Below are 27,878 nucleotides of genomic sequence, written 5' to 3'. Positions count from 1 at the left end.
CTGCTTCTTCTCCTCCCCCAATAAAATGTGAATGCTCCTTTTAGTCCTCTGGTTGAGTTATGATATTGTGGACTGGAGAGAGTAAAGAGGTACCTGGGTGTGATTTTGTTTTTTACAATCATTTTTGTTTATTAGCAAAAATTCTAAATAGAAAACAATCTAGTCTTTTTAAGCACTTTAAAAATTTAGGTCTTCTGCCTGGTATTGTGATATTTCAGCTTAAGCCTCTGTCTATGACACTAGCATTCCATATAGGTGCCAGTTCATGTCCTGGCTGCTCCACTTCCTATTCATTTCCTTGCTAAAGTTCTGGGAAAGCAGCGAAGATGGTCTATGTGCTTGGGCCCCTGCCACCCAGGTGGGAGATGCTCATGGCTCTTGGTTTCGGCTCTGGCTCCCTACTAATGCACCTGGGAAAGCAGTGGAGGATGGACCAAGTCCTTGGGCCCCTGTACCAATGTGCCGGGAAGATGCTCCTGGCTTCAGACTGGCTCAGATCCAGCTGTTGCAGCCACTTGGAGAATGAACCAGTGGATGGAAGACTTCGCCCTGTGTCTCTACCTCTCTCTGTAAGTTGGCCTTTTCAGATAAATAAATAAATCTTAAAAAAAATTTATGTCTTTATAAATAAAGTATCAGATCAACTGCTATGGAATCTAATATTGTGCATGTCCGATAACCCTTAGTACAACTTAGAGTCCATTCATTGGCTGACTTTGTGCCCATTTACACTTGGAGGTGGGAGTGGCAGGAGGATGGTTATATTCCAATGAGAAAAGTTAATGATTTCATAGGCTTTGGTAGTGTGGGCCTTTATCAGGCTATTGTTTTACATACTAGGAATAACATTCCTATACATGTCAGCTCAAAATGACAGTACTTCCTCAGCTGGGTGTATTTTGAAGTGGGCCAAAATTGCAGTTCTCTTATTTTTTAAAGGATTTATTTTATTTATTTGAAAGACAGAATTATAGAGAGAGGTAGAGACACAGGGCAAGGTCTTCCATCCTCTAGTTCATTCCCCTAATGGCTGCAATGGATGGATCTGAGCCAGTCTGAAGCCAGGAACCAGGAGCTTCTTCGGGGTTTCCCACTTGGGTGCAGGGGCCCAAGGACTTGGCCCATCCTCCACTGCTTTCCCAAGTGCATCAGCAGGGAGCTGGATCAGAAATGGAGCCGTGGAGAATTGAAATAGCATCCAAATGGAATGCCAGAGCCGCAGGCTAGGGCTTTAACCCATTGCACCACAGGGCTGGCCCTCTGTGGAGTTCTTTTATAAACCACTAAGAAGACAACCTTGAGTCTGGTTATTTTCTAGAAGGCCAACAGAGGTTAGTGCTGAAAGTCCAGGCTGCAGCAGACAACATTATAAAGGTCCACATCTGAATGTGTGGCTTAATACCTGTCTACTATGTATCTCTATGGTAGCTGGAGAACATAATTGAACCTTTCCTCTCTTGCCTTACCTGTCTGTCAAATGAAGATGACGGCACCTACTGGACATTGACTGTGAACATGACTTGAATTAGTATGCATACATTGAGTAAACAGTGCTGAATGAAATGAATGTGAACTGTTGTTCAAGTTATGTTGTGGCCACTGTTTCTGGCTAGTGACTTCCAAGTCTTTTCTCAAAGACCACTAAACCCAAAATCTCCCGCAGGAAAGGCCCGGATGGGGATGTGGAACAGTACCCTTGATCAATTTGGAATGTTAGATTTTTGTCTAAATTTCAGTTGAACGAAGCATTCTGTGACACCTTCACTAACATACATGTGGAGAGAGAGAGAGTGAGAGAGCGAGAGAGCAAGAGAGCAAGAGAGCGAGAGAGCGAGTGCCTTGAAATATTGTCCCTGAAAGCAATGCCCATACCTAGCTATCTTTTTAGCCAGCACTACTGAACATAATGCCCCATACTTTAATTAAGTAAATGGTTGAGAGAGTCAAAACTAAAGCCCTTAAGAATTAAAAAATTGAGCATACTCCTATGGAATTTTGTGTATGCTTTCAAGAATCCATAAGCTTCTGAAAAATACTAGCTTTCGGATTATTCTGATTGTGGGACAACACTTAAAATGCTGTTGATTTTCTTATCCTTATATTTTGATTTCCATATCCTTTAATATGTTATTAATTCTCTCATCTCTTAATTTAAACTTATTTTATGATAAGCCCTGGGAAATTTTCCCTAATATTTTGAGTTGTCTTCCTTCTCCAAACAAAATAATTTGTAAATTTTTAGCTATAATTTGTTACAAAGTATGGATGCCATCACAGTATCAGTCACTAATGGTTCACATATCATGAATGTTTATCAATATGAGTATTCCATCTTAAGATTATTTAGCTTGAGACTTCAATAGCTCTTCATGGGAATATAATGAAAGTTGACCTATGTCATGGCTGTTGTGTACACCATGTCTAGCCCCTATCCTCTCTGTCTGGCTTGTGTCACATTGCTGTTGATCCATTCTACTACACAGGATCTGAGTTTTTGAAAGTTCCTTTAGAGTACCAGACATCTTCCCTCAACCTGGATTATTTCCTCAACTTGCAGTGCACTCCATTAAGATGAGTTTAACCTAGTCTTGCTTTTCAGGCTTTAGCTTATTAACTGTTACTTCCTCAGCATTCCCTCTCTTCCAGTCTACATTATGTTCCTCATTAATCTCTTACACAACATCCTACCCTATCCCTTCACTACACATGTCACAATTATAGTTGTACAAGCTTCCTTCAGAAAGCTGGTAGAAAACGGAATCAGAAGATAAGTTTATTTTGATGCAAAAACTTTTTGAAATCCATGCATATGTGGGGTCTTCAAAAAGTTCATGGAAATGCATATTATGAAAAAATAACTATGCATGAATTTCAAAAAAGTTTTTGCACCAAAATAAACTTGACTTTTAATTCCATTTTCTAGAAACGTTTTGAAGTGTCCTTATATATGTATGCATGTGTGTATTTGAATAGTGTCTCTATCCCCTTAAGTACTGCGAACTTAGTCCTCTTATCAAGTTAGGTCACTCTTTCCTATTTAATATCTATCTAGACCATAATACATGTGCTGGAAGCATAATACATGTGCTCATATGTCTTGAGCAGTATTCTTGGCACTGGAGGTGCAGAGTAGGTAAAGACAAGTCCTGGGTTCTCACAGAGCTGACCTTCGGATGGAAAGAACCAGATAATAGGTACACAGGTATATTCTTTTGATTGAGGACCCGTTCTGTGCAGGGTGCTGCATAGAAAGTTGGATTTTTTACACGAGTAAAGAATGCACGTCTGTCTTTCCCTAGTCTGGGTCCCCCAGCTCAGATATCCTCATTTGTCTGTGTTTGTTTAACCCTGCCAGGCCACTCCTGAGTGTGACTTTTGCTCTGGCACTTAGAAACCCTCGTCAATGGCATTCTTTGTCCCCTTTCCATTTGTACTGGCAGCTGAGAAATTTGGCAATTCCTTACTTAGTGACTAATAGCAATACTTCTTTGCAGATGTAATGCACCATAAAAATGGTAAGTCTTGTATAAACATTCAATAATTAGCTTTCATAATAACCCTAACAAGATAGAGTGTAAAACTCTCTGTTTTGTATGGAAATAACTAAGTCTTTGTGAATATACCTAATGAAATCACAGGAGAGTGAAATAGTATGTGCTATAAGTCTGAATTTGCTGACTTATGTTTTCTGACTCATAAATGTATACATCTACAAATAATGCCATATGAAATGATGTTCTGTGAATGCAGCATTTTTCATTGCTAAGTATACTTCGTTCGTAATGTAAGGTGTGTAAAATGTAAGCAACTAGTAAGTTACTGACATCTTTATGTTCGAACATACTATTTCGGCAATTTGACTTTGGCAGTACCTTTCTTATGATTTCCCAGATTTTGAGCCTCCTGATTATGAACTGTGTAAAGATTAGTCTTTATTAATGTGTACTTTTGGATACATTTCAGATTTGGACTTGAATCTAGTGTGTCACATTTACCTTCTCTTTGTCTTGATGACTCAGTGTCATTGTAATACCCCAGGGGGCATCCCCTTTGCAATACAGGGGATGTCACTGTGGTGTGCATGTCCCATTGCTGCAGCCCAGCAGCACAGAGAAACATCCAATTGCATTTAAGTTAGCCTGCCTCTCCATTATACATTATCTGAAGACCCAAGTTGTAATGAATTCCTCACATTCTGTTAACAGCTTCTCATTCTTACTGGCTTGTACTCATTTTTAGTTAAGTTTGAGAGATATTTGACATCCATCTGTGCTATAGAATATTTTGAAATGTACAATTATTTAAAAAGAATGTACAGCTTTCCTAGGATAGGGTGTAGGAGTTTTGTGAAACCTTCTGAAATTCCAGTAGTTACGAAAGTAAGTGCTTCTGCCAGCATAATTCTTTGAGGGTCTTAAGCAAAGCATAATATAAGGTTTAAAAATAGAGTTGTGGGGTCCAGCATTGTGATATGGTAAACACAGCTGCCACTTGAGATGCTGGCATCCCATATTGGCGCTGACTTGAATCCCAAATGCTCTACTTCTGATCTAGCTCCCTGCTAATGTCCTGGGAGAAGCAGCAGAAGATGGCATTTGTTTGGGTCCCTGATACCCACATGGGAGATTTGGATAAAACTCCGGCTTTGGCCTGGCCCAACCCTCGCTATCGTTGCCATGTGGGGAGTGAACCAGCAGATGGAAGATCTCTCTCTCTCTCTCTCTGTCTTAGCATCTCTCTCTATAAATCTGACTTTTAAAATAAATAAATCTCTGGGAAAAAATGAAGTATGCTGTATAAAAAAAACTAGTGGAGAATGACTTAATTATTAAAGAATATTTGTAGGTCTACTCAATGTCAAATTGAAAAAAGTTCATATATCTTCTTTAGGAAACAATCATAATTAAATCATAACTTTAGACAGAATTGATGCCAGCATGCATCATTTAAAATGTTTCTTTATATGTATATATATATATATATATTTTTTTTTGACAGGCAGAGTGGACAGTGAGAGAGAGAGACAGAGGAGAGAAAGGTCTTCCTTCTCCATTGGTTCACCCCCCAATGGCCGCTGCGGCCAGTGTGCTATGGCCGGCGCACCGCGCTGATCTGAAGCCAGGAGCCAGGTGCTTCTCCTGGTCTCCCATGCAGGCACAGGGCCCAAGGACTTGGGCCATCCTCCAGTGCACTCCCGGGCCATAGCAGAGAGATGGACAGGAAGAGTAGCAACCCGTACAGTATCCGGCGCCCTGACCAGGACTAGAACCTGGTGTGCCTGTGCCACAGGTGGAGGATTAGCCTATTGAGCTGTGGCGCCGGCCAAAATGTTTCTTACCTTTAGAAAGTGATGGTTGGTATAAGATGGGCTATACTTCATGGGATATTATTTTACATGATATAATTTTGTTTTCCTGCTCAATGTGCATTCATCCTTTTGTTGGAATATTTTTTGTAGTTTGGAATGATTAATTTATTTTAAGGTATGTTAAGGAATTTTGAACTCCAGATAGCTCTTCATTCTTTTGAAGATGCTGAGAGTCAAAAGATAGTAATGAAAATAATTATAGACACTTTTACGATATATTTTCTTACCCAGTTCCAAATGCATATCTCTTCATTCAGAATAACCTGCAATAAAACCCTGTGTTGTAATGCCCTGTGCCAATAAAGTAGATGTAAATGATCTTTCTTGACAGTTGTTGGCATTTTATGTATACTTCTCAGCATGGAAAATACAAGAGTTATAACATCACTGCCAGGCACAGTGTATCCTCAGTATAGATGTTTTAAGTGAAAGAATTATAGTTATTTTGAAATTAAATGACATTTATTTGTGTCAGCATGTATCTTGGCATCCAGACAGAGAATTGGAAGTATCACAAGTGAGTGATATATTCTGTGCTCAAAATTAAAGGTTGGGTAAATGATTAGTAACATTGAAAACAATTAAAATGGTGTATTGCCACAGGGGCGTGCTGTTACTGAGTGTCCAGAGATGTCTTTGAGAATATGCTTCCTCATTTACTTTGTTCTTCAATATCGTCTCCTTTTTAAGGGTTTCATTGATTCTGTTCTTCTCCCTGTCAACAACAGTTTACTATGTGCTAAAACATTTCATTGATAAAGTAGTCCTTTAAGGAAAATAAAATAAATCCTAAAATCGCATGTTTTCTTCTGTTATTCCCAGACACCTACTTCTAATTAAAATATCTGTATTTAATTAAAACACTTGTTATTATACAGCTTGTTCAGTCATTTTGTGTTTAACAGAAGAATTGCTGATCAGAAGTAGCATGTTATAGATATTATAAATAATGAATTCTTATTCCCAGAGTGTTCCTGAAAGTGTGAAGTGGCCGCTTGCAAACATGCAAAATCTGAGGAAATACAAGAAAGAAAAATACTCAAATGATTATGAGGAGGAAATTTTCTCATTTACCTCTGATTCAGTGGAAAGAAGTTGAAGTATTAATTAACCATGATGTCATGATACTTCAGTATTTAGAATGGTGAGCCCTGCAGTAAGATCAGACCAGATAAGTGGCCAGCCTTGCAGAGAAGAATTCCTTATGGACTAGAGATCTGTGTTCTAAGTCCTTTCAAGTTCCTCACTTGTAAAACGAAACTAACAAATTCACTTTATCACAGGCTTGTAATCGGGTAAAATGAGTTGATCCTAGTTTAGTTCCTTCCATAATAAATGTTCAATAGACATCAGCCATTGCTAACATTATTATTATAGTGCTCACATTAACCTTATCATGATTATTTATGTGACATGCCCTTCTCTCCCTGAGGAGCCTTAATTTATTAATTTCTAAAACAAAAAATTTGGACCACACATCTTTCAGGCCCTTACTGTGCTGAGATTCCATGATTCATGAAGCTGGAGAACTCAGTTCCCAGATGTTCACCACATGACTAAGAAACACAATTAATTTAGGAACGCTTGAGCGGGTTGCACAGTCACTGTGAGTCAAGCCTTCTGCAACAATGGAGTGGATTTGTGGGAAATACAGTGGATTAGATGGGAGAATGACATTGTACAGTACAACTATGACATGGCAGGAAAAAACAGCAGGGGGACTGCACTGGAAACCAGGAGTCCTATGATTTTTTTCTGGCAAGTAACATAGGCTAGGAACAAAGTTTCCTGGGACTTGGTTGCTTCTGTGGGAGGGGTTAGATGTTGGCAAACAGTTCTCTGCTTGCTCTGTAATGCTGAATACCTTTCAGATACAAGATTCCCTGAAATGTAGGTAGTTTATAGTTTCCCACAAACTCTCTTAAAGGGTGTTTGATAAATATTATAGTATCAGTGACACTTGGAACAGTTTTTTTGTTTGTTTGTTTTGCACTACCCAGATTTTCCCTTTCTTTCTCTTTCTTCTCTTTCTTTCCTTCCTTTCTTTCTTCCTTCCATTTTTTATTTCTTTTTTTTTTTTTCTGAAAATATGTTTACTTATTTTGATAATTATGGTAAAACAACTATAAAATTTTTCAGAAACAGAAATGACTATAGGCTTTGTTTTGTTTTAAAGAATTAATTTTAGGGCCGGCACCGTGGCTCAATAGGCTAATCCTCCACCTGCGGCACCAGCACACCTGATTCTAGTCCCGGTCGAGGCGCCGGATTCTGTCCCGGTTGCCCCTCTTCCAGGCCAGCTCTCTGCTGCGGCCCGGGAGTTCAGTGGAGGATGGCCCAAGTGCTTGGGTCCTGCACCCGCATGGGAGACCAGGATAAGCGCCTGGCTCCTGCCTTCAGATCAGCGCGGTGTGCCGGCTACAGCACACCAGCCGCGGTGGCCATTGGAGGGTGAACCAACGGCAAAGGAAGACCTTTCTCTCTGTCTCTCTCACTGTCCATTCTGCCTGTCAAAAAAAAAAAAAAAGAATTAATTTTAGGTAAAATTTTTTTTTCAAGACAGAAAACTTCCAGGAGAGTCAAAGATTCAAGGTAGCTGATGTTTTCTTTGTTAATGGCATGGAAACATGAAAAGCTGTTGATAGACATTTGGTGTAGCGATATGATACTGCTTGCAATGCCTGCATCCTATGTTGGAGGGCTTTGGTTCATTCCTGCCTCTGCTTCCAATTCCATTTTCCTGTTAATGTGCATCCTCGGAGACAGCAAGTGATGGTGCCACCCCACATGGGAGATCCAAATTTAGTTCTGGGATATTGGCTCCCAAAGGCTAGCCCAGCCCTGGCTGTTGTGTGCATTTTAGGAATGAACCAGCAGATGGAGATTCATTCTCTCTCTGTCTCTCTGTCTCTGTCTCTCTCTCTCAAATAAATAAATATATTAATAAATAAATAATTTTTAGAAACCTGTTGTGACACATTGAGTATACCAACCTGTACACATAAAATCAAATTATACCAATGTGAAAGAAATGTAATGTTATAATATTAGGGTGAACTGTGGTTTAACACCTTTTTGGATGATATTTACTTAGATACACTATATAAGTTATCTGTTGTTTTCAATTAATATTAAAACTTCTTTCTGGAAATTTAGTTTCAAATTTTAAAACTTCAGACTGTTCAAACTGAGAAATGTTAGAAAACACACGTTCATTAATTGAGGTAGGAGGGGAGAGGTTTTGAACAGATCTGTACCTGGGAATACATACAATATCATTGGGTTTTCTGCCAAAATGCTGTCAATCATGTGAATTTGATCTTTAGTTTTATTTTCTGTACATGTGAATTAACAAAATTGGACTTTCAACCAAAAGTTCATACCATTTTATAATGTGACACATGATGTTTTTACCCAAAAGGAAATATGCAGGATAAGTATAAGGAAGAAAAATTGCTCTTAGAGAAGAGAGAACAAGTATTTTAAATTCATAATTTTCTGCAGGATTGCCTGCAGTCATATGCAATACTAGACTTTTATGTTCTACAGCTGCAAAAATAATTACATAAATATTATCTGAGCAGCAATCTTTAATGGATTACATTTTGTTAGCTTTTCATTACATACTGTAAAAGCCCAAATAACATAATAAATTGGAAAATATCTTCGCTTTATCTGACTTATACTTTCGATATTTTTGTAAGGCATATTATTATTCACTGGTTTTGGAAGTGATCTCAATTTGTAAATAAGATATATTATTACCTAGATGGTTTTAAGCTTACTACATAAAAATATTGTGCAAATTATTCACTTTTATTTGGAACACATTTTTCTTTTGGATGTTTCAAGGATGTTAAAACTTTTCAGAGGTGTTATCATAAGGTAATAATATGATCCAGCAAAAATCACATATGCCTGTGACTATAGACTTGTAGTTCAGGCCACCGAAGATTAGAGATGGGAAACGGGCACTCCCTTGACTTGCATCCTCTGGTCTGCTTTAACACAAACCAGGAGGAAAAGAAAGCTCGGCATCAGAAGCAATGGGTGGCAGGCCTATTAATGGCTGATCTGTACAGTGATCTGCCCTCAAGGAGACCCAACAGGCCAGTCCACTGCAGTGGCTTTCAATGTGGTAAGCCTGGGCTTCAGCAGAAGTCAGCTTGTGAAGAGCCCTGGCAGCTCTGCCAAGAGTTGGTTCACTGGAAATGGACCTGCCCTGGAGTCGATGGATGCCCAGGTCAGAGCCACAGATCTTATTGGCTCTAAGCTGAAAAGCCCTTCACTCAGCCCAACTTCCAAAGTGACCACTGCAGCTGAGGGGATGGTCAAGTAGGGTCAGCAACATTGCAGGCAGAACTCTAAATTTCTTGTTAGAGATGCCCCCTGCCTTTACCTGGCCAGCTCTCCTCCCAGCCCAGCCAAGTCATGAAAGTCAACAGAGTGCCTTCCCCTAGGAGGTTCACACCTCCCTTAGGATATACCCCATGTGAAGAGATAGATAGGTCTGGGCCTCTGAATTTACAAGGCCTAAAGCCCACCAGATTATTATCAAGCCCCTTCTATCAGGTTCTATTTGCCTCTCAATCAGAAAACTTAATTGTAGCTTAGACAGCACCTTTCTTAGCTCCTCTAATAATGACTCTGCCCTTTTTCTAGGCCCTGTCTAGTGCACTTGGGCCTCATTCCTTTGTAATCATAACCTCTACTCTACCACCAATGGCTCTACTCCCAACCTGTGTGTACTGATGGTCCTCTTCCCCACTTAATGCTGTATAATTGTTCAAACCTGGTAAATGCCACTCTTAGGATCATTGGTTACTATCCTCACTCTGTCTTTTATGACCTTGTCTAAATATGATCAGAGTCGGCAAACTTGGAAGGCTTCCACAGCCTTGGCAACTCATGACGACAGCCTAGGATGGTTACTGGCGCCATAAACTAGAGTGTCAATTTGTTGGGTCAACAACAGGAGCCACTGTGCACTTGCTCCTCATGTGGGATCTCTGTCCTTAGTGTGCTGTACATTTTGATTTAATGCTATAACTAGTACTCAAACAGTATGTTTCACTTTGTGTTTCTATGTGGGTGCAAACTGTTGAAATGTTTATACTAAATTGATCTTCTGTATATAAAGAGAATTGAAAATGAATCTTGATGCAAATGGAAGGGGAGAGGGAGCGGGAGGGGGGAGGGTTGCGGGTGGGAGGGAAGTTATTGGGGGGGGGGAAGCCATTGTAATCCATAAGCTGGAAATTTATATTCATTAAATAAAAGTTAAAAAAAAAAAAGAAAAAAAAAAGATCAGTTCGTTTGCTTTATCTGTAAGCTTTGCATTTTATTTGTGGTACATTCTTAATAACTAGTAATATAAACTTAAAAATAGTGAAAGTCTTCATACTCTGTTCTTTTATTATGTGGGAACTAGCTGGGATTTTCAATTCCACAGGGTTAACCTTTGTGTCTATGTATTTTTGTTAATATTGTATAGATTAAAGTTAAAATTATAACAGTTTGGTGAGATATCCCCATTTCTTTTTCCTTGTGCTATACTTTCCAAACATAAGGAAGCAGGCATGGTTTTTGAGACAGTATTTCCCAAGTGTTAACAATATGTGGATTCCCAGGTTGTCGCAATATGCAGATTGAAAAACAGGATTTTGAATGTGTGTAGTGTTTATGCAGATGTATGTATATACTTAGTTGGTCACAGAGGAAGAAAATGTAAAGAATTGCATGAGGAAAAGCTAGGTTTTGGTGAACCTCTAAATTTGAAACCAAAATTTGTGTGATTTTTAAATAATTTTTAACATTATAATACTTCACCCGTTTCCAAATGCCACTTGAATGGAGAGATATGCATTCCAGGACAACATCATAGTAGAAGGGATTCAATACAATACCACTTAAAAGATAAATAATGTCTAGCACTTCACATTTTACACACTCAACAGCTTAATAAACATTCTAAGTACCCTCAAATTAAGTTACTAAACTGATCCATATTTTATTATACATAGGATCAAGGAAAAGGGGGTAGAGCGAAATACCTGTTTATTAGACTTTGTACTGAAGTATGCATCTCCATCGCTGTTTTATGGGGAAATAGATATTAAGTAATGTGTTCCAGATTACATGTCTAGTAAGCATTGTGAAATAAGACAAGTGATGCCAAATAGCTCAGGGACCCTTGATGTTATCAGGGTAGTGAGGACAATTTTACTATATGAACTGTTTGGGAATATATATTTGATTAATTTTCCAAATTTTACTCTGTTAGTTACAAAGTGAACAAGGATGATTGTTATGGTAGATATCAATATTATAAATATCCAGCTGTGACTATAATAATGGATAATTTTATTCTCTAAAATGTAGGTTAATAATATATAAAAATAGTTAGGAATCACTCTCATTTTGAATAGGTTTAAGGATAAAATGAGATAATAGATACCACCCAACTCCCAGCAACTAATAATAATATAAAAAAGCATGCTGTTGTCATCAGTGTTATTTTCTGATACCCACATTTAGACAATGTCAAAAGAAAAACACAGAAAATGATTTTGAATGTGATCACTTTGCAAATATACATAGTGTTTTTTAATATTGAAGATATCTACATTATGATTATAGAGTGTTACATGTTAATTTTAAATGTTTGTAAATTATTTCTTAAATAGTTGCTTGGAATTATTTTCCTGTAATATTTTTGTTTGTATGCTTACATAATTCTTTTAATTACAGAAAGCATCATAATGATGTGTCATATAATACTAAGATGATTCAGTTATATTCAATAGCATAAGGACAAGGAAGCTATGGACATTAGGCAGAAAATAAATGCAAGTTAAAAATAAAGCAAATACTCACTGTGAGGGCACTAAGCACAGACTTGCCCAGTTGTCTAAGAAGAACATCAAATTATCCCTCCTGTGTATGCTCAAGGCCAAATCCTTATTAAATTGTGAATGTCTGTAAGCTGATATATGTTCTTAAAGCTGTAGTGCAGTAGCTGCTTAAATGGTTTATTATAATAAATGTCTCTTTTTCTGAAGTTCAGAGATAAGGACTGGGTATGTATGTATCTTGTTGGGTCTAAGGATTTACTCTTGTTCCTGCAGTATTACGGGATGACTTCAGACAAAACCCTTCCGATGTCATGGTGGCAGTAGGGGAGCCTGCAGTAATGGAATGCCAACCTCCAAGAGGCCATCCTGAACCTACCATCTCGTGGAAGAAAGACGGCATTCCCCTGGATGACAAGGATGAACGGATAACTGTGAGTATTGAGTCCAACAGTGGGAATACCTGAGGGTCTAAACTACGCATCTTCACCAGAGAAAAACAGGAAGATGAAGTAGATTTCTTTTTTTCAAAACTTTTATTTAATAAATATAAATTTCGAAAGTACAACTTTTGGATTATAGCGGTTTTTCCCCCCATAACCACCTTTCCACCTGCAAACCATCCCATCTCCTACTCCCTCTCCCATCCCATTCTTCATTAAATGAAGGTTTGAATTGGCACCCATTTCAGCTCTTCCTTTAAAATAAATATATTTTCACTTGGCCCTGTGTTGACATGAAAATAAGTGGAGAAATGCATGGTATTTGCAGCTCAGTAAAACACCCAGACACATACACACACACACACACACACAAAACAACAACAACAACAAAAAACACTCAGACACCCTATACTTAGGATTTTAATGCCTTAAAGTTAACACTTTTATGTATGATTAACTTGACACTCATAACTATCCCATATGTTACAATAAAAATTGTTTATTAAAGATACATTGGTTATCTAGTATGTTTCCAGAAGGCCTGCTAAGTCACTCCAGTGTTTTTTATGTCTCCCCTTTGTGAATTGCTTGTCCGTCCCAGAGTTTGAAATTGTTTCTGAAGTCTCATTTTGAATGATGGGTAGTGATAAATGTATCTCATTGTATGACTAGATTATTGGATCTCAAAATTCCAGCTCTGATCTAAGTAGACAATTACGTGATCTGTAGTGTTAAGTTACGAAGCATTTTGCTCTTGCCAGCAGGAATTCCATGTGACTTGCTCGCTTGTTCTGTCTTTTGAGGTTTTTGCTAAAGCACCTCAGTCACGAAGATCTCGTTGATTCTGCGATTGCACAGTATTGTACAATATTCCCCTTTATGTTGTCCTTTCTGTAGTGTGCACTCATACCCATCCCCTGGGAACTCGTGAGCCAAGATTTAAAGCCCCCTTCCCCTGAAGAATGTATGAGGAGAAGTTTGGTGCTAAAGATAAAGAACAAAGTTACGACATAGACCACTTAAACTTAACAAATGCTACACTGTTTATAAACACTGAGTTAACAGATTCACATGAAAATTAAATAGTAGGAAAGCCGAAGATGGCTGCAGTACGTAAGAGGTCAGGGAGCTTGAGAGAATATCTAGCACTTTTCAAACTCAAAATGAATTTCTCAAAGGATTTTGATAATTCTAGGGGTTGGGTTGAGGCTGACCCAGCTCATGTGGCAAAGCAAACTCGATGTGGAAACATTGGTTTTAGCAAATGAAGTCAGAAGCACAAGGGAATAGAGCCTGGCAATAATTGCTTCACTTGTTAGTGATAACAGATTTCTTTTGCGTTTATGCACTATCAAGATAATATTATTTGCCCTTAACTTAGTCTGGATAATTTAATGTCCATTATCTATAATTCTCATTTTCCTACCCTAATGATTCAAATGCACTGAAATTGTTATTATCCTTGATTTCCCTCAAGTCTTTCCTGATTACCTATTTGTGTTGAACACAAACTTATAATAATTCTCAGTCCTGCAGAAAGCAGCATTAAACAAAAAACAGTGAGTGTCCTTCTGTAGTTTATATTCTATGAATGCACATTCAAGCAAAGCAAAAAAAAAAAAAAGTAGGATACATAGTATCAAGTACTGTGTGACGTACAGAAAACAAAATGGGGCCAGCGCTGTGGCGTAGTGGGTGAGGCCACTGCCTGCAGTGCTGGCATCCCATATGGGCATTGGTTCCAGTCCCAGCTGCTCCACTTCCGATCCAGATCTCTGCTGTTGCCTGGGAGGGCAGTAGAAGATGGCCTAAGTGTTTGGGCCCCTGTACCCCCGTGGGAGACCTGGAGGAGGCTCCTGGCTCCTGGCTTCAGATCAACACAGCTCCATCCATTGGGACCAGTTGGGGAGTGAACCAGCAGATGGAAGACTTCTCTCTCTCTCTCTGTCTCTCTACCTAGCTTTCACTCTGTGTAACTCTGACTTTCAAATAAATAAATAAATATTTTTTAAAAAACGAAAGTAGTGAAAAGGTAGAGGGAAACATTAGGGTACAGTTGGGACTGAAATTTTAAACAAGCTTGTCAGAGATTGCATCCCTGAAGAATTTAAAGGAATGAACTATGGAAAACAGGTGATCTAGACAGACAGAATAGTAAATTCAAAGACCCTAATGTGGAGCATACCTAACATTTCATTCGAAGAACAAAGAATTAGTGTCTTTTTAACAATGTGAGCCAAGAGAGATTTATAGGAGATAGTGTAGCCAGAGTTTTGGGGAGCAGAAAGCCCCTAACTATAAAGGACCTCTAACTATACAAGAAGGAGCCGAGACCTCACAGCAGAAGACTCAGTTGTCTTGAGAAAACTTTGAAGGGTGGCATTGGCAGAAGATCGGAGATCTTTTGCAGTAATCCAGGCAAGAAAGAAATGGGCGCTTGAACTAGCCTGTTAGAAGTGGAGGAAGTCAGAAGTGACTAGGTTCTGGATATACTGTAAAGCAACAGTTAGCAGAATGTGCTGACAGATTGCACATAGCTTGTGAGAAAAGGTGGAGTCAAGGATTACCTTACTGATTGACCTGACTAATGAAAATGTGGAGATGTTGTCAGCTGAGATGCCACTGATTTTAGGAGATTTAGGGTGGGAAGTACAAGGATACTCCCCAAGATTTATGCTAAATGGAAGTAAAGGGTAAAATTTATTTTGGCACAAAACAAGCATGAAATTCATACAAAGTATCTTTCAAAAGCTTATGAGAAATATATGTTATGAATTACAAAAGTGCACTAAAACTTATTTAATTCCATGTTTCCATGAACATTTTGATGTCCTTTTATATCAGGAGCTTGGTTTCAGACATGGTAGTTTGTAAATACTTATTAGATATAAATGTCAAATAGGCAGTTGGACATATGAGTCAGAAATTCCTAGTTGAGGTTGAGGCTAGAGGAAAAATTCAGTTGTGGTAGACACGCAAGTCCTTGTCGCTGTGGAGCCCTCCCATCGCATAGAGCAAGGACTTGCTTTCCTGCTTCATTGCTTCAGGCAGATCTGTCTGACTGATTAAACTTCAGAGATTGTGAGTGGAAAGCACAGAAATGAAATTTCATTACTCCAGCTCTCTCTGGAGTACAGACTACAACTGCAGAAGTCACAGGTTCTAAGCAGGGCAGCTACAGCATGGAGGACATCCTGATGGCCCGAGCCTGGGAATTCTATGCAGCAGACTTTCCCAGACTTCTGTCTTTCTGTGATTGATATGTACAATGGATAAGTGATACATCTTTTGCCTTTACTTTTTTAATTTGAGAGGCACAGAGAGAGAGAGAGAGAGAGAGAGAGGGAGAGAGGGAGAGAGAGAGGGAGAGTCTGATCGCATTCATTTGTTCACTGCCCAAATGCTTGCAAAGGCTGGGGCTAGGCCAGGGCAGAACTTAGGATCTGGAAACTCAATCTTGCTTTCTCATCTGAGTGACAGGGGCCTAATTACTTGAGCCACCACTACTGCCTCCCAGGTTCTGTGTTAGTGAGAAGCTGGAGTCAAAAGCCAAAGCTGGGAATCAAATCCAGGCCCTCAAATACATCATAACTGTTAGCTTGAATATCATATCTGCCCCAAATGATAAAGCTGTCCTTTTTTGATGACACTGAAAATTTCTTATCACGGCACAACATAGCCTGTAAATATGGGATTCGTTGATGTGCATAGGTTGTTTAAACGCAGGCTTAGCTGACCAAGGGAGTAGATGTATGTAGAAAGGAAAGAGAGCTAGAGATTAGAGCACAGGGAGAAGAGATAGAAAGCACAGTAGAACCTTGTAAGGAAGCAGAGAAAGAGAAAGGAGCAAAACCAAAAGGGCATTGAAGTCAAGACAGTGTTTTAAGGAGATGGCAGTGATTAGTGGATTGCAGCCAACGGATCAAGTGATGTGGGGATCGAGATTGGGCCACTGGACTCAACTGATTGGTGATCAACCATAGATGACCCTCACAAGGGGCATTTCATGGGAGTTCTGGCAATTAAAACCTCCCTGAATCTGTTCACAACAGATTGGAAAGATTGCAGCTCGACGCAGTGTATAGATGACTCTGTTCTTGTTGTACCTCATATAGTAGATAAAATAATAAAGGTGATGGTAGTTGCACATTTTGAAAGGTGTTCGTTAATTTTAAGGTTATGCTTTGTGCAATTGCCTGTGTGTGTTTGTGTGTGTGTGTGTGTGTCAATTTTTTGTGACATTCAAACCTTAAAACTGCTATAGAAAAATTGGATTTAAAAAATCCTTGAAACTTATTACTGTGTCATATATTGAATTGGAGGACATTTTCTGGCTTATATCAAAATGTTCAATTTATTATAGAATCTTCATGTATTTTTGGGATGTAGCAGGATGTGTATCCTTTATTTAAAGAGCATCAGTATCCCCCCCTCCACCCATTGCCTATCAGTAGCTTAGGGTCTATACTCGAACCATCTCCAATCAGGAATCAAACAACTTAGAGTTGTAATAATTTATGACCATGAAATTATGCCAAGATGTTCATGTATAAATAATTTTAAAATCATTTAAATGCTGCCAAAATGATGGCCCACGATAGTGTTCCATATGCTGGAAGTTGTAACATCTGAAACTATTACTGTTTCTCAGACCATCTGTGTGTTTTGTATAAATTATGATTGTTGAACTGATGCAATGCTAGAGGTAAAAAACATTTATACATCCGAGGAAATGAATAGATTAAAAATCAGCAGTTTGGGTTCAAAATCTCTGTTCTTGTTTAGATCATAATTGTTTTTGTTTTATTTTCCTCCTTGAGGCAATACTAAAATTGAGTAATTAAAATAAAAACTTAGAACATACGCAGAATACATGACATAATTTCCAGTGCTTTCTTCCACAATCTAAAACTAAATTCTTAAGAAATGTTGGTTATTAAAGTTTTTATGTGATTCTTCTTTCCTAAGCTTTGTATTCAAATGATTGTTTTCACTTGTATTGTTAATGTACTTTGCCAAATGTGTTGAGTACAGATGAACAGGAGATTAAAGCACATAATATGTTTATGAAAGGCGCTTGAAGATTGCATGGTTATTGCTACAGTTTTGGTTATAGGAGTTTCTAGAGTTCTTTAATGTGGTGACTTTCTTTGTTGGAAATTTAAAGTACACCTCTCCCAGCTGTGAGAACAAAGACACACCCTATAAAACAGGGAAATATGTAATTGAATTGTAGCTGCACCTGTATTTTTTGGTATCCTTACGTCGTTTCTTTTTACACTGACCTGGATTCTGAGCCAAAGTTTAGATCTCTGATGATTATAAGCCATGAATATATAAATAACATTTTCTTATTCTCCTACAAGATAATCGTTTAGAACTCTTTAGACATGTTTTTCTCAGATTAATTTAAAAAGGGTGGTAGATAATGTTTGTGTCTAGTATTCTTTTTTTTTCAGACTTTTTTATATTTAGAGTTAGAAATAGAAGTAGTTTAACTGGAAAACTGGATTACATTGCATTACTTCATGAGTTTGATACTTAGTAATAACCATCAGTAACAAATGAAATTTTCTCATGGAGATGGATGAGGGAACTTCAAGAGTCCTTTGATGTACAGCAGCAATCAGATATACTTTACAAATTGATACATTTCTTTTATTTCTAAATTTTGGAAATATTGTATTTAAGTTCTAAGGGTAGAAAAGGAGAAGGTTAGCTCTGAGACAAAAACTAACACCAAATATTGAAAAACTAATTTCAGGTTTAATTTAAAACTTGAAATTGAATAAAGAAGAAGCTAAACAGTTTAATGGACACCTCAAAATGTTTACCTGAATCTTAAAAGGCCTTAATTATTCATAAAGGTTGTCAGTTGCAAGATTAAGTTGAATAAAAGCAGATTTCTCAATGGAGTGAATAGTCCTTAGCAAAGAGAAAGGAAAAGTTACCGATACCAAAACATTGTGATAAGCTATTAAGTTTATTTGAAAGTTTATTATTTTATATTTGTTGGCTTGGATGATTTCTAAAATAACATTAAATGTATTTGTTTGAGAGGCAGAGAGACAGAGACAGGCAGGGTGGAAGTAGATTCTCATCTGCTGGTTCACTCCCTGAATGCCTGCAGCATCCAGGGCTGGCCAGAGCTGAAGCCAGGAACCAGGGACTCACTCCAGGTTTCCCATGTGAGTCACAGGAGCCCCGTTACTTCAGCAATTTATAGCCACCTCCCAGGGTTTAGTAGGAAGCTGGAGTCAGGAGTGAAGCCAGGCATTCTGATATGGGACATGCACACCTTAAACACCAGGCCTAATGTCCACCCCATGGATTACTTTGTCATCTGTGGAAAAATCAGCAGTTTTTGTGAGTCCCACACAGTCATTCAATGTCCTAGGCATCATTTTCCTCTATTTCAAATTGAGTCTATGAAATGAACATCTTCCTGGAGGTAGCTACCTCAATTGCATGTGTGGAAGTAGAAGGAAATAGCCAGTTTTTAATGGAGGATAGATTAAACTAAGAGTCAATTGATTATTATAAGGAGAAATATTTTCATAGGCTAAACTATGAAAATATCCAGTATTACCTAGGTGATAATTAATGAAACAGGAGCAACTAGATTCATCTCTCCATATCTGTGAGATTCATACCTATGGATTCAACGAACCACAGATAAAAAATTTTCAGAAAAATATTTGCATTTGTCATGCGCATACTTTTTGTCCTTATCATTATTCCCTAAGCAATACAATATAATAGTTATTTATACAACATTTATATTGTTTTAGGTTTGATGAGTAATCTAGGAAAGATTTCAAGTACATGGAGGGGATATTTACAGGTTACATGCAAAAGCTCCATCATTTTATAAGGGAGTTGAAGATCCATGGATTTTGCTATCTGCAGAGTCCTGGAACCAACCCCCAGGGATACTACCGGACAACTCTATATGATTTTCCTTAACATGATAAGAGAGAAACACAGTGATACCATTGTATTAATGAAACACAATGATATTTATATGTGTTTGCATATGAGATCTAATCATTGAAAACTAGGAATTAACGTTTTAAACTGATTAATGAATATTTACAAGTACAATTGCAAAGTATCAATACCTGACAGATAATAAATATGAGATAAGTGCTTATTAAATGTTGCAAGTTAGCATGAAAGGCTATGTATTCAGCCATTCTGCTTAAGTCTATCATGAAAATGATTTTTAAAACAACTACATTTTTTTCTTGTGAACATTTTTCAAACAAATGTGTAAATGTGTAAAATTTTTCAAACAAATGTGGTCGTTGTAGGCACACCAAGAATTTATTAAAGTATAGTAGTAATTGTGCTTTGAATACAATGTGTGTCCTTGTGGGTAGTGGAGGCTTAGTCCTGAGTGACACTATTAGCAGGTGGTGGAACCTCTGTGAGTTTGGACTTATTGAGAGGTCTTTAGGTAATTCGGGGCCTGCTGTTACAAAAGGAGAAAGCTTGGCTCGATTGTCCTCTTTCTCTCTGCTACTGTTTGAGATGTGACTACTTGTTCCCACCATTGTCATCTACTATTTGCCAAGTGATTTTTACAAGAACTGAGCTTGGAAGGTACCATGCCCTTGAACTTTCAAAACTGAGCTAAATATACCTTTCCCCTGTATAAGTTAATTAGCTTAGGTACTTTGTTGTAGTATTGTGAAGCTAATATAGTAATCACAATAGCTATCGTAGATTCAGAACTTCCTGTGTATCAGATGTTTTATGGTACATCACTTTATCCACTTGAAAACTCAATGAATAAGTGATTGTCTTTCCATTAGGGCACATTTATACCTGTCAATTCAGTTTCCATGGGAAGAAGAAAAAGAAAATAATGACAACAGTAAGCAATTTATGTATATTGACACTTTTAATTTTCACAATAATTCTTTCAGATAAATAGTGAAATTTTCACTAATGCACTAGCCATTTTCAGATTGACTGGTGTGCCTTTTGTTCACTTATAACATTTTCCATAGGATTCCATAGGTTTTGCCTAATATATAAGGATTTTGATATGTTATCAATGCAGATTGCAACCCAGATGACAATATCTCTTTGTTTCTAGTATGAGAAGCTATCTTAAAATTGCAGGGATCTAGAGAGGTTATTTCACAGAATGAAGGTAATGGTGATCTTGAAACTGGGCTTGCTATAGTCAAGTTTAGTTCATATGATGTATAGTAATGAAATCTATAAAATAACAAAGATCTATAAAAAAGCTTAATAGTTGCACAGAAATGACACAGGAATGTTGAAGTCCAACTGAATATAATAGTCAAATAAATGAAAATCATTTACTCTGAAGTCTAGAATCTTACCAAGGTTAGAGATTATGTAAAGATGATAATTAACTGTTTGCTATTGGTACTTTGAATAAGGAGGATGTATATTAGAAAGGATATTGTGAATCAGATTCAACCAAATGTGCCTTATAGTTAACAGTATAAGTTGTGGTTTAGCCAGGTCCTAATATCATCAGCCATAAACATTTCAAAATTTATTGCTGAAAAAAATTAAGCAGTTATGAGAAATTATATGAAGATACTAAATTGGGTTGAGAAAAATATTATCAATGTAATGCTTTAGTAATTTTGTATAGCAAGATAAAATGTAGTGAAAACTACATATTAACAACACAATGCAAATAGCAAGCTCTGCTTAGAATCAATTCTGAAATTCCAGAATTGTTTTCCTCTTAATATCCTTCCTGTCATTTATCCTGAATTGTTTCACTTTAATATTTAAACAAGAGATCCTAAAAGATATTCATCTTTTCATGTTTAAAATTCTTAGCCAGTGTGAGGCTTTATGACATAAACAGTTTTGAAAGACTTATGTTAGTCTTTGATAAGTTGTGCCTTGAATTTTCTTTAAATTTGTCGCCTACCTGTCCTCAAAGTAACATTTCACAAGTATTCTGTATGTCTTATAATTTTTTTACTTGATAATTTTCTTCTAAGTTATTTATTTCCATCATAATCCAAACATAAATCAATTTTTGTCAATTTCAACCATTTATCATAGAACTGAGTTAAGAACTTACCCATTATTTGAAAAATGTGGAAGTAATTTCCCATCATCAGTGTGTTTCGCCACAATGAACAAGCATATTTAGTGGCCTTTTTTCAAGGTATTTGCCACAGATAGAATCATTAACCATCTTGGTTTTCCCAGATCTCTCCTGGAATAAGTGCTGTAAATTCTAGTCCCAGGAAACCCCTCAGTGCTGCAAAAACAAGGATAGTGGGTCACCCTAATCTTGTGTGGTTTAAATGAGTAGTCTTGTAGTATGAATGATAATGATTAACAAATCACAATTACACAAGGTGAGTCAAGAATTGTTGAAAATAATTCTGTATCATCGCTCTCATAAGTATATTAAAGGTTTAAAATCAGCAATGAAGTTAGGAGAAAAATTGATAAATGCATTAAAAAATTATTCAGCGCTTCTCATTCCCATGCTGAAGAGTTGGAATTGTTCAGATGGGGTATGTCATCAGTTCTTTTTCGAATCCTTTTCTGTTTCCTGTCTGTCTTTGTAGGTTTCTTTGATTTCCCTTGTTGGTGTGATATTTTGGTAAAAAGCAGCTGACTCACATCCCATCCAAATCCCCAGTGCCTTCCAGATCCTTCACAAATTTGGCATTCAGCCCACTCCTTGCCAATTGCTTCCTTTCCCCCCAATTCCCACATGTCTCCTTCCTAAGCCATCTGCTCCTCCTCCCTTCCTTCGATTAGTGCTTTCGTCTGGTCTTCCAATTTTTTCATTGTTCAATGTCTGTTGCTTCCTTTCCTCCTCTTCTCCCCTAGAGGAAATCAACATACTTAATGCAGCTGATGTCATAGAGCCCCCTTTCCCTGAGAAGTTAAATTTGTGCTTCTGCAAAGTAAATAGGTAGTTCTGTTGTGTGAAGGTCAACGGAAACTGGGGTAGAAAGCTAAAAATAGAGTTTTTTCCTGTCCATTTTACATAAAGAGTCAATGCACATTATGTGTTTTATTTTTAAAATAAATGTTTATTCATGGTTTAAATGTAAGTTAAATAAATATAGTTCCATTATATCAGTAACAGGATTGAAGAAATATGTTAAAAATTTATATCCTAAACTATTTACTTGTCAAATTTAATAACTGAAATGCTGGATTAGTAGACAAAAATGTAGGCTATGGCATTATAAGACCATAGATTTCAACATGTGTTAAATGCATGATCTTATGTAAGATGTTTGCTCTCTATAAATTTCATTGATTCCGTCTGTGTAATGAATTGTCTAACACCTATGTTAGTTCACAATGTCATCATGGAACCCCAATGAGAAAATACATGTTGAATGTCATTGTAAATGGTGATACAATCTATATATTTTAATGGCGGGTTTTCTGTATATCATTGTTGTTAGTATTTATTTCTGAACTCTGCATATATTCAGTTATCAAAAATGTGCTGGAAAAGGAATTTGAGAAAGTTGATGTGCCATATCTGTTCCAGTTTTCACAATTAAGCAAGAAGATTGTATGATATATGAAAAGAGACCAACACTTTGTCTCCACTGCCTAGATTTCTGTCTCTATCTGATTTGCAAGTGTGAGAGAATTTCCAGTTTCCACAGAATCACCATGAATATTTAGTTTAAGTGAACATTATGAGTAAGTCAGGTATTTAATACTGAAATTAAGAAACCGATTCAAATACTTTGTATGCCTTTATTGTGTAATGCAGTACTCAACTAGGGATTCCACAAGAGAATTAAGTTCTAATTCCCTAAGGCATCCACTGTATGAAATGAACCAGCTTTTCTCCCACACATCTAGGACAGTTCGTATTCTATATTGTCCTTAGGGGAATTGAGAAATTCTGTGATTCAGATGAGAAACGCTGATTGCGAAAGACTGGTTAATTTTCCTGAGGAACACCCTGAACCTTCCCACAAACTTATTAATCTATTTAAATAATTAACACTTATGCTCATCATGTTTGAACACTGAAACTAGAAAAAAAAGAAAGCCAAGCATTTTAGAGCTATTTCTGAAGCCAGAGCACTCTTCTTAAAGGATTATGATAAACTAAGGGATTATCAGTTCTCACATATAAATTAGTTTAGAACACAATACAATTATAAACATAATTCCAATGAACTTTTAAAGATTTATTTATTGGCCGGCGCCGCGGCTCAATAGGCCAATCCTCCACCTTGCGGCGCCGGCACCCTGGGTTCTAGTCCCGGTCGGGGCGCCGGATTCTGTCCCGGTTGCCCCTCTTCCTGTCCAGCTCTCTGCTGTGGCCCGGAGTGCAGTGGAGGATGGCCCAAGTGCTTGGGCCCTGCACCCGTATGGGAGACCAGGAGAAGCACCTGGCTCCCGGCTTTGGATCAGCGCAGTGTGCAGGCCGCAGCACGCCGGCTGCAGCGGCCATTGAAGGGTGAACCAATGGTAAAGGAAGATCTTTCTCTCTGTCTCTCTCTCTCTCTCACTGTCCACTCTGCCTGTCAAAAAAAATTATTTATTTGAAAGCCAGAGTTACAGACAGATAGCAGAGAGAGAGAGAGAAAGAGAGAGAGAGAGAGAGAGAGAGAGAGAAAGGGAGGGAGGGAGGCAGGGAGAGGTAGAGAGAGAGAAAGAGGAAGAGGGAGGGAGGTCTAACATCCACTGGTTCACTCCCTAGATGGCCCCTATAGTTGGTGCTTCATCCATCTGAAGGCAGGAGCTTCCTCTGGGTCTCCTACACGGGTTCAGGGGCCCAAGGACTTGGAACATCTTCTACTGCTTTCCCAGGCCATAGCATAGAGCTGAGTTGGAAGTGGAGCAGACAAGACTTGAACCGGCACCCACATGGGATGCCTGCACTGCAGGCTGTGGCTTTACCGGCTACACCTTGGCACCAGCCCCTGCAATGAACTTTTTTTTTAGCTTTTCATTATTCACATGTTAGATGTGCATTTAAAAGCTTGGATATGGAAAGTATGACAGTATTTTTAAGAGTCTTTACATGTGCTATTCTATCTGCTTGCAGGGTTCTGATCTCTACACACTCTTTGTTTAATTCATTTTTCAGGTTTCAACCTAAAGGCTACTTGTTTTAGAAGCACCTTCTGTAAAACACACTGTACATTCCCACACCACATTTCTTCCTGTTATCTGTTTCTTTTCCCTTTACCAAATATTTCTCTTATAATTTGTTGTAAATTGTGTTTTATACATTGTTTACCTAATATACATTTGAGTGAATGACACATGAGAGGCCAACTGTTTTCCTTTTTATAGTAGGAGCTCAATACATATTTCTTTTTTTTTTTTTTTTTTTTTTTGACAGGCAGAGTGGACAGTGAGAGAGAGAGAGAGAGAGAAAGGTCTTCCTTTTGCCGTTGGTTCACCCTCCAATGGCCGCCGCGGTAGGCGCGCTGCGGCCGGCGCACCGCGCTGATCTGATGGCAGGAGCCAGGTGCTTCTCCTGGTCTCCCATGGGGTGCAGGGCCCAAGCACTTGGGCCATCCTCCACTGCACTCCCTGGCCACAGCAGAGAGCTGGCCTGGAAGAGGGGCAACCGGGACAGGATCGGTGCCCCGACCGGGACTAGAACCCAGGGTGCCGGCGCCGCAAGGCGGAGGATTAGCCTAGTGAGCCGCGGCGCCGGCCCACTCAATACATATTTCTTGATAAAATGCTAAATAAGTGAAATACAAGCCAGAAATGTCTTCTAACACATCTATACCTGAAAAGTAGCTGCTGTGAATATATTTACTTTTGTTAATTTTATTTCCACATGCATTTATATGTTCCTTTGTTAATTATCCTTTCCAGATGGAAAGCAGATATCCACACTATTTCTTTTTTCTAAAGCTTGGTTTTGCATTGGTTTAGGAGTGGGAGATACTGCACAGGTTAATGATGTGAGTAAATTGCTGTAAGTGAGACTTGCAGATATCACAGAATTTTAGAGTTGACCTGAGATTCTATCAGTAGGCAAGATCCTGGATTATTTGGATTAAAAGGGAAGCCAAGAACATGGACTTATCTTTTCACATAATGGACTGATGTTGAGTCAGGAGTAAAAGCCATCCCTCACAACCAGAGTTTCTCCTTTTCTGACATTTCCCATGATAAACCAGATCTAAGCAACCCATCTGAAAGATACTTAAAAGTGCTTGGTGATATAGCTTAACAAAAAAATCCACAAGTAGAGTGTTTTACTGGATTCATTTCTTATAGTCTCTCCATTTGTTTTGTACCCTAGACTCAGTATTTCCTGTTTTGCTACTATTATTAAAAATGGGATTTTGAATGTATAGGGCTTAACAACTTTCTCTGCTTATTTATCCATTGAGTACAAACATGGCCTTGTGTGGATTTGATTCATTATTCTGAGCTTCCTGTATGTTGCTAACAACTCATCTGAATTCATCTTAAGTGATTGAATATCTAAGGTTATCTCACAATCTCATTCCAAAAATAAAAATAAATCACAGGAAATTTAGCGTTAAGTTTAATTTATGACATTCTTGGGAAAGGTCTGTTATGGCTAAAGCTCATTTTTGCAGTTGCACTAGCAACTATGCCTTGATCCAGTCTTTCAATTATTGAAAATACTAAGATAATATATCCCTTCCCTATTTGTTAGGACCATTATGAGATTCAAACCACAGTAACTAAAAGTATTTTAAGAAATGTTGATTACAACCTCATTATAAAGTGTTACTTTCAGTATTTCTTTTTTTTCTTTCTTTCTTTTTTTATTTTTTTTTTGACAGGCAGAGTGGACAGTGAGAGAGAGAGAGAGAGAGAAAGGTCTTCCTTTTTGCCATTGGTTCACCCTCCAATGGCCGCCGCGGTAAGCGCGCTGCGGCCGGTGCACCATGCTGATCCGATGGCAGGAGCCAGGTGCTTCTCCTGGTCTCCCATGGGGTACAGGGCCCAAGGATTTGGGCCATCCTCCACTGCACTCCCTGGCCACAGCAGAGAGCTGGCCTGGAAGAGGGGCAACTGGGACAGGATCGGTGCCCCGACTGGGACTAGAACCCAGGGTGCCGGCGCCGCAAGGTGGAGGATTAGCCTATTGAGCCGCGGCACCGGCCTAGTATTTCTTCTTTTTTTTAAACTTTTATTTAATGATTATAAATTTCCAAAGTACAGCTTATGGATTACAATGGCTCCCCCCCCCCCATAACTTCCCTCCTACCCGCAACCCTCCCCTTTTCCACTCCCTCTCCCCTTCCATTCACATCAAGATTTATTTTCAATTCTCTTTATATACAGAAGATCAGTTTAGTATATATTAAGTAAAGATTTCAACAGTTTGCACTCACATAGCAACACAAAGTGAAAAATACTGTTGGAATACTAGTTATAGCATTAAATCACAATGTACAGCACATTAAGGACAGAGATCTTACATGATATTTTTTAAAAATTGATTAATTTTCTATGCAATTTCCAATTTAAAACCAAGTTGTTTGCTGGCGCCGTGGTTTAACAGGCTAATCCTCCGCCTTGCGGCGCCGGCACAAAGGGTTCTAGCCCGGTTGGGGCGCCGGACTCTATCCCGGTTGCCCCTCTTCCAGGCCAGCTCTCTGCTATGGCCCGGGAAGGCAGTGGAGGATGGCCCAAGTGCTTGGGTCCTGCACCTGCATGGGAGACCAGGAGAAGCACCTGGCTCCTGGCTTTGGATCAGCGAGATGCGCCGGCCGCAGCGGCCATTGGAGGGTGAACCAATGGCAAAAAGGAAGACCTTCCTCTCTGTCTCTCTCTCACACTATCCATTCTGCCTGTCAAAACAAAAACAAAAACAATTATCTTTATATACAGAAGATTGATTCAGTATATACTAAGTAAAGATTTTATCAGTTTGCACCCACACAGAAACACAAAGTGTAAAATACTGTTTCAGTACTAGTTATAGCATTACTTCACATTGGACAACACATTAAGGTCAGATTCCACATGAGATGTAAGTACACAGTGACTCCTCTTGCTGACTTAACAATTTGACACTCTTGTTTATGGCATCAGTAATCTCCCTAGGCTCTAGTCATGAGTTACCAAGGCTATGGAAGCCTTTAGAGTTCGCCGACTTCAACCTTATTCCGACAGGGTCATAGTCAAAGTGGAAGTTCTCTCGTCCCTTCAGAGAAAGGTACCTCCTTCTTTGATGGCCCCTTTCTTTCCACTGGGATCTCACTCGCA

The 27,878-nt window shown here is 38.3% G+C and overlaps 1 protein-coding gene across 1 annotated transcript in view; it reads left to right on the top strand.

The window, feature by feature from the left end:
• ROBO1 (roundabout guidance receptor 1) overlaps nucleotides 1-27,878 on the top strand; it is a 453,969-nt gene that overhangs the window by 275,363 nt on the left and 150,728 nt on the right. The window contains exon 3 of the mRNA XM_062206682.1: nucleotides 12,496-12,653. Within this exon, the coding sequence (XP_062062666.1) occupies nucleotides 12,496-12,653 (158 nt within the window). The remainder of the gene's footprint in view (nucleotides 1-12,495; nucleotides 12,654-27,878) is intronic.

Source organism: Lepus europaeus, chromosome 2 (genome assembly GCF_033115175.1).
Source record: "Lepus europaeus isolate LE1 chromosome 2, mLepTim1.pri, whole genome shotgun sequence".
Classification (NCBI taxonomy): Eukaryota; Metazoa; Chordata; class Mammalia; order Lagomorpha; family Leporidae; genus Lepus; species Lepus europaeus.
This window is presented reverse-complemented; position numbering and strand designations above follow the sequence as displayed.